Source organism: Corvus cornix, chromosome 10, assembly GCF_000738735.6.
Source record: "Corvus cornix cornix isolate S_Up_H32 chromosome 10, ASM73873v5, whole genome shotgun sequence".
Classification (NCBI taxonomy): domain Eukaryota; kingdom Metazoa; phylum Chordata; class Aves; order Passeriformes; family Corvidae; genus Corvus; species Corvus cornix.
The window spans coordinates 3,985,489-3,993,455 of record NC_046340.1 but is presented as its reverse complement, the minus strand read 5'-3'; the positions used below and the strand labels follow the sequence as shown (position 1 = coordinate 3,993,455).

General features: G+C 54.8%; 1 protein-coding gene across 2 annotated transcripts; it reads right to left on the bottom strand.

Annotated features, from left to right (window-relative positions):
• Window positions 1-2,764: 2,764 nt before the first annotated feature.
• MEX3B (mex-3 RNA binding family member B) lies at window positions 2,765-7,665 on the bottom strand. Of its 2 annotated transcripts, XM_039557958.1 has the most exons (3): window positions 7,507-7,665; window positions 6,455-6,697; window positions 2,765-5,472 (listed from the first exon to the last, which is right to left on the bottom strand). In XM_039557958.1, the coding sequence occupies exons 2-3, from the start codon at window positions 6,693-6,695 to the stop codon at window positions 4,055-4,057; spliced, it is 1,659 nt and encodes a 552-aa protein (XP_039413892.1). In that variant the 5' UTR covers window positions 6,696-6,697; window positions 7,507-7,665; the 3' UTR covers window positions 2,765-4,054. The 2 variants fall into 2 exon arrangements, with proteins under 2 accessions (XP_039413892.1, XP_010389580.2); XM_010391278.2 differs by lacking the exon at window positions 7,507-7,665 and having other exon boundaries at window positions 6,455-7,001.
• Window positions 7,666-7,967: the final 302 nt, after the last annotated feature.

Below are 7,967 nucleotides of genomic sequence, written 5' to 3'. Positions count from 1 at the left end.
TTAAACTTAGGACTTTGTATATAATAATTCTTACATATGTAAATGTACCCTGGTTTGAGATAATGATGTGTACATGCACTGGGAACCATACAAGTGTGTTGGGAAAGCCAGGAAACCCCCCAAATGTGCAGATCCTCACCAAGCAGGGGCTAGACCAGCAGGGCCAGGCTGCTGGCACGTGCCAGGGGTACCCACTCTCCCAGCAGCCCCCGAGCACTGAGGAGCCTCTGAGCTGGAAACCCCCAGGAACAGTTCCCAGCGCTGACACGCAAACACTGGACAAACAAAGTGAGCTTTGTTCTGGAAGACAAACATTGACCATATACATCTATATGTTTCAAAGCACTCAATTAGAAACTGAACTTTGCCCCTTTCTCAGGCTTTGAAATATTCCGGCCCCAAACACAGGCCTTCATTCTCCTTTGGCATGGGCATCCCTCTTCCTCTCCTGCTCCTGCACACCATATGGCTTCCGACCCTGGGACAAATTCTGCACTGATTTATGGCCTCTGCAGTCCAAGGGACTGACCTATGGCATAAATCTGGGGGGCAGAGGACATGGGCAGCCTGCATGTTCCTCCCTACACTGCCCCTGCTCCCGGGCTCTCGTCTCCACCAGCCAACAATGAGGGATTTACACCCCACGCTGGGAGCAGATCTGGGCTCAGGGCACATCAGGGCAACCCAGCAAGCGATAAGATCTAACAGGATGGACACCACGTGTGCCAGTACACCCTGAAACACCCTCCAACAGAGAGAGGGGACACACTGCCCAGCTGGCAGTGGAGGGTCCAGGCAGTGGAGGTGCCTCGGGTGGGTGAATGCTGCTGAGCCCTCTGGCTCTGCCACCACCACAGGGCATCACCTTTGGAAGGCTGGGCAAAAGGCACCCACTGGATGACAAAGCAAGAGTAATCCAGACTGGTCCCTCTGTAAGCAAAATAATTCCCAAAGAGGAGTGAGCACCATTAGTTTTTAAGGCACTACAGCCCATCTTCCCATCTCGAGACAACAGACACTTGGACACGTAAAACATGCACACTGAGGCTAAAAGGCAGCCAGAGCCATGGACCAAGAGGGGATTACCTTTGTTTCCGCCACAGTCTGGCAAAGAAAACAGCAAGTCCTGCAAGATAATCATGGACAATAGGGCGAGTTGCATTTACTGACAGGCCCAGCAGCCCAGGACAGGGCATTCCCCAAGCTGCTGCCCAGGGGCTGCTCTCCAGAGGCTGCTCACAGCCATCCAAAACACCACTGCCAGCACCGGGGACACACGCAGGATTGTACATCACGGGAAAGAAAAGGAGGACAATTTAATTTTCACTTTTTGTTCATCTTACTTACCGTTCCATTCCACTAAGCTTGAAAATGAAGCAAAGTGATCAAATTCACTTTTTTATTTATAGCCATTTTCGCAACTTTTCCCTGAAAACAGCACAGGGTGTTTACACCGACATGAGAAATTGATTGACGCATTTTGGGAGCATTTCCTAAACACCCATCATCAAGAAAATATCTACATGGACTTAAACTTCCTGAGCTCTCTAAAGTAACCGATTTTGCCAAGGGTTTTTTTCAGTGTCTGTACTGCTTATGTATTTAAACACATCTTCTCTGCCACTCTCCGGATTCTTTTCCACAGCATTGGGGCGGGGGTTTTTTCCCCCCCATCCAAACCTACAAGTTTCCCGAGATAAATGCAACACTCAGTGAGGGATTTTAACACTATAAATCAGATGATACCACAATCATGGTTCAATGAAAGAAGCAAAAATCAAATCAAATCAAACAAAGAGATCCCATCATCCCCTGCCGCATCCTCCCTCCTCCCCCTTCCCACCCAACCAGCAGCTCTGGAGTCCATAAAGGAGATGGGAGCAGAGCAGCTCTGCCCATACACTGCTAAGCACAAAGTCAAGCATATGAAATATGCTACGCACTCTGCATTTGCTTTGTTGTTTTCACTCACCCGCTGAAAAGGGCAACGGCAAGCTCAAAGAGAAACACCTAGTGATGTGCAGCACCTTCTGCAATCTGCTCTAGCCAACAGCCCCTTCGTTCCCATGGACTACACAGCAACACAAGTCCTGCGGGGCTTGCCCGGAGTGTCCGTGGGCTCGCTGAGCTGCCCTCGCCCCAACGCCACTGTGGGCACCAGCAGAGCCAAGCCAACTTTACACGGCAATAAATTTTTTATTCAAATGAGCTTGTCAACACCAATTACCCCAACCACAAGTGCCAAATACCAAGAAGCACTGTCAAGAACTCAGGGAGGCTACTGCAGCCCCCGTTCCACTCCAGAAACACCAAGTTTGGGACGCAGTCTGAGGTCCCTGGGCACGGCAGGGCCAGGACCCTCCATCAGCACATCGCAACAAAGGAGCCTCCCCTGCTCTCTCTTGCAGCTCCTTTTCAGTTTCCTACATATGCTTTGTCTGCCAAAAGTAACAATTCACACAAACCCATTCATGACCAAAAATCATGAAAAAAAATACTATTTTGTGCTGTGGAAAGCCCCAGCAATATAACACATATTAAAAAAAACCCAAAAAACCCCAAAAAACCATAATTTTTTTCCTCAGAAACATGTTATAAGGTATGATAGCTGGCAGGATTATTCTGGAAGCCTGCATGAGTTCCAGCAATATTAGCATGACACAGTTTCAACTCAGTATGTTTCACTGCTACAAGCAGGAAACAAAAATTCCAGAAAAAACTCTCAGCACATGATCAAATCACCACACCGAGTACCTTTTTTTTCTGTAATATTTTATTTTATTTATATAGAAATACTTAAAAAAACATGAAGTAGCACCATTACTTAAGTTTTACTTTTATTATGTAGAACTTTAAATGTCAGAAAAATAAAACTCTTGATACAATTTCAAATCTTGTCTCAGCAAATATAATATTAGTATTTGACCATGAGGTTAAAGGCCCTTTATCATAAAATAAAATATACTTTGTTTTTAAACTTTGCTCAGTAAAGTACATTTAAGCTCAAGTAACGTCACCTACATATACATAAACAAGTGGTAAACAAATGTATTAAAATAGAAATACTAAAACTATAGTGGTGCAACAGAATTTTTGTAATTTCCACTGAATTCTATTTATACAAATGTTAGAAAGCTTCAACAGTTCCTTTTGACATATGTTTATACATTTCCATTTTTGTAATAATATAGAATAAAATATGCTTTATATCACTGAATAGAAAATATGCTGGGTGAAGCAGATTTAAAAGATTTTTTTCTGAACCTATAAAATCTCCATCCCAACAGAATACTGTTCAAAGCATTACACATTTTATGGTTTGTAATTCCGTTCACAATTGTGTGATATTAAAATAATACAGTGTTCTTTGCCATAAGGCCATACTAAAATAAAAAAGATTTAACCCAGCTACAAAAAGTTCACTGAACTTAAATTAAAATACTTGTAAACATCTTTGCAATATGAAATATAATTTTTCAAGTCAAAAAAGAATAAAATACTTCAATCTGTATTAATGCAATTTATCTTTAAAACCTTTAAACGTTTTTAATATATATAAGAGATATGTTACAGTTTTGTTGGTTTTTTTTTCTTTTTTTTTTTTTAAAGTCTGATAAAGCTGCAGTATCATGGTTTTTCACAGGAACTTCTTGCCCTTTCAAGAACATTCAGAAAAGTATCCACCCATAGATTTAATTATTTTGTAATAAGCATCCTAGAACTACCAGCACGTTTTACTAACAGTCCACACACCATTGTCATCATCATAAGCATCTTCTACTTTCAATTTTTTTTCTGGTTTTTTCTTTTTTTTGTTTGTTTGTTTGTTTATAAAAAAAAAGGGAGTTTTGGAAGCTTCGTATTAAAGTACAGTGTAAAAACTAGCCTAGCACTAGAATGGAGTCGCCCGTTATTATTTATAGCATGCACCCGCTGTCACACCACCCCCAGCCCTCCCTCGGCCGCAGCCCGCACCCCTCGGCGGGCAGCAGCCCCGGCCCCGCCGGCCCCCCCGTTCGTGCCCGGCCCGGCCCGGGCCCCCCGCCCCCGGCGCTCAGGAGAAGATGCGGATGGCCTGGGTGACGGCGCTGTGGCACACGGGGCACTGCGGCTCCGTCTTCTCGCAGATGCGGTTGGCGCACTCCATGCAGAAGAGGTTGTGGCCGCAGGGCACCAGCGCCGCGATCACCTCGCTCTCGAAGCACACCGAGCAGTCGCGGCTGCCCTTCCGCCGCACGCCGGAGGAGGAGCAGGAGGAGCTGGACGACGAGCTGGAGGAGGAGGAGGAGGAGGAGGCGGAGGAGTCGGAGGGCAGCCCGGGCAGGTGGGCTCCCAGCCCGTTGGCGTACAGCGGGTAGGAGGCGGCCAGCAGCCGCCCGCCGGGGTCGCTGCGCACCCGCCGCGCCAGCGGGTGCTCGGTGCCGGCCGCGCTGCCGTGCAGGGGCGGGGAGAGCCGCGCCGGGGGCGGGGCGGCGCCGCGCCGGGGGCCGCTCACCAGCAGCGCCAGGTTGGCATTGGCGGGCGCGGCGCCCGGGAAGGCGGCGGCGGCGGCGGGCGAGGGCGCGGGCGAGGGCGGCGCGGCGGGGCCGCGCTCGAACTGCGGCCAGAGCAGGGCGGCCCCGGGCGGCGGGGCGGGCGCCAGGTCGAAGCCGGGCGGCGAGTCGAAGGGCAGCTCGGAGCAGCAGTCCGGGGAGGAGAGGACGTCGCCGCCGCCCCCGCCGTACACGTAGCCGTTGGCGCTGTTGTTGTTGTTGTTGCCGTTGTGCGAGAAGCTCAGCGCCGGGCTCGGGGGGCTGTAGTCGGCCAGGCGGGCGCTGCCGCCCCCCCCGGTGCCGCCCCCGAAGTAGGAGTCGGTGGAGGCGCTGCCCAGCGAGCTGGAGCTGTCGTTGCGGTAGTTGCAGAAGGGCTTGCGGCCCGGGGTGGGTGTGATGCTGGGCGGCGTGGGCTTGCTCCAGAGGCTGCCCGTGCCGTTCAGCTCGAAGCCCACGTCCGTGCCGTTGGCGTGGAAGTCGTTCTCGTCCGTCAGCTCGATGATGCCGCCGGTGCGCATGGCGATGTGCGCCTCGATCTCCTCCCGGGCCCGGTCCACGTTCTCTGGCATGCCCGTAACCTCAAAGACCGGCTCCTTGTCCCGGCTCGGGGTCACGATGTACGTGTGCGTCTGCTGCTGGATGCGCTTGATGGTGGCCCCCTTGGGCCCCACGACCAAGCCCACCACGCGATAAGGCACCCGCACCTGGATGGTGGTTTGGCCGGGCAGGTTCGGGGGGCCGGGAACGGTGCCGTTCAGGGCTGTGTTCTTGTTCCGCGAGGCTCGGATCATGGAGAAGTGCTCGGCCGCAGAGATGATCTCCCTGCGGGCCATGGCCACATCTTCCTTTCTGCCCGTCACAACAAAGAGCGGCTCCTCCCCGCGAACCGGGGTCTTGATGTAGGTGTTGGTCTTTGCCCGCAGAGCTTTGATTTTACAACCTGGGAACGAGATGCGGGAGATGGAGGGCGAAGGGGAGGAGGAGGAAGGGGAGGTGGTGGGGGAGAACCGGTTACAACCCATTGTTTGGGTGCAGCTAGGGAGGGGAAAAAAAAAAAACAAAACACACCCACCCGAAACACATTGCCCCCAACCCCAGGTGATCGCTGGCATCTCGTCCGGGAGCCTCGGTCACGGTGTAAAGTAATGTCAGCCCACAGCCCTGGCACACGCCCAAAGGCATCGCAAGTGGCCACCGACACATCTGCCATGCAAACTGCCCCAAAACTACCAACGTGCAGTTCACAGGGTCGGCAACACAGGGGGAAAAAAAAAAAAAAAGAGGAGCGAGGGGAAGAAAAAAAAAAAAAAAAAAAAAAGGAGCGTGCAGGAAAACTGCACGGCCAGAAAAAAAATAAAATAAAATGCAAGCAGCCCTCACAAGTCAACACACCCGCCAGTCCACATTCCTGCTCAGCACTTTCCTTTTGGAAAAATAAAATCAGTTCTTAAGGTGAGGAGCAGAGGCTGTACCGAATGAGCCATATTCCCCACTGCGGATGCTTTATTCCAATCCCATTGTTCCACTTCTCCACTCCATTTCTCTTCCTTAAAAATAATCCACGATTTCTAACTCTGGGGTGGTGGGGGGGGGGGGGGGGAAGGACCGAGGCTCCCATTTTCCTCCCGTTTCCTCTTGCAAATCTTAACTTTTGCAGCCGGAGGAAAGGACAGATTTTTATTATTTTCGTGATTTTTTTCCCCAACCCGGCAGCTGAAAGTGCATCTCGAAACTGATGCATAACGCTCCTGGGAAACATCACGTCTGCTGCTGCACTTTCTTTGTCTGGGGGAAGCCGGCACTGGCCACCACCGCACGGCTGCAGCGTTCCTGGGAATGGCCAGTGTCGCATCTGAGCCGCCCGCCCGGCAGCGCGGAGGGGAGACCCGCGCCCCCACACCCCCTCGCATGCAGGCACCCACCTTGTCTCCCCACTATCTCAGCGACATGTTCCGAGCTGGGCACCGGGACGCATTCAGTCATGTTCACGCTCTTTTTCCGAGGCTCGTTGTCGTAAATGGAGCCCGTCTCGTCGTTGTCCAGCCCCAGCAGGGAGAGCTGATCCAGGGCGATCTGAAGGGCTCTTTGGTCATCCAGGGTCTCTCCCCCGCCACCACCACCACCACCGCCGCCGCCGCCGCCGCCGCTCCCGTTCCTCTCCATGTCTGCAAAAAGCGAGCTGGGCATAGTCCCTGTGTGTGGTGCACCCTCCGCCTGCGCTCGGCTCAGTAGTAAGAGATCAGACACAAAGGAGAACCCAAGGCAGATGGCCAGCAGAAGAGAAGGGAAGGGAGGGTGGGCGACTGCTGGAGACCGGGGAATTGTTGCCTTTTGCTTGTATATTTTGTATCTTTTTTGCTTTTTTTTTTCCTCCTCTCAGTGCAATCCGGTTTATAAGATGTTCTCAGGACCCCCCCACGACTCCCCCCCCGAGCTTTTTTCGGTTGGCTTTTTTTTTTTTTCCTTTTTTTTTTTTTTTGTCGGCTGGGGGTGGGGTGGGGGGGGGGTGGGAAGAGGATAAGCGAGAGGAGCTCCGATGGCTTCCCCCCCTCGAGTTCCTCGCCGGCCACAATGCCAAGCGGCGGCAGCGTTTCTTTAAGGAGCCCCTCCCAGGCTCCACTCCACTCACTCAGCGTTTTTTTTTTCCTCCTCTCCCCTCCTCTGTCTGAGGCTCTGCTGCAGCCAGACGGCTCTGGAGAGGCGGGCGGGCGCGGGGCGGGGAGCGGGGGCCGCGCCGGGCGCCGCAGCGTAAGCGCCGCTCGCTGTCACCGCGCGCCGCCGCCGCGCGCCGCGATTGGCCGGGGCGGCGCGGAGGGGCCGGCGCTGCCCCCCCGGCCCGGCCCGGCCCGGCCCCGCTCTTTGTTGTCGGCTGCCGAACAATGCCGGGCCCCGGCCCGCCGGCCGCTGTTTCCCTCCCCCCCCACCACCCCCCACCCACCACCCCGCGCCCCCGAGCGCCCGCCGCCAGCCCCACCTGAGCGCCGGCGGAGGGGGCTGCGCTTGGGGTGGGTTTTTTGCGGCGGGGGGCGGGGTGGTTTGCGGTGGGGTGGTGGTGGTGGTGGTGGTGGTGGTGGGGGGGGTGCCCTTTGTGCGCCGCCGGGCTCGGGAGCAGCAGCGCTGCCGCCGCTCGCCGGCAGCGCCGCAGAGCCCCCGGCACCGCCCCCGCACCGGCTCCGGCCCCGCGCCGGCAGCGCCGCCGCCCCTTCACCGGCCCCGCGGGCGGCGGCCGCGGGCGCGCGGAACCCCCCGCCGGCTGCCGCGCGGCCCCGCCCGGCGCGCGCCCCGCGCCTGCGCGCCCCTCCCTCCCCGCTCCCTCCCTCCCTCCCTCCCTCCCTCAGTGCGCCCGCGCCGAGCCGCGGCCGGGCCGGGCGGGGGCCGGACGGGGCAGACCGGGCCGTGCTGCGGGGCCGTGCTGCGGGGCCGTGCTGCGGGGCC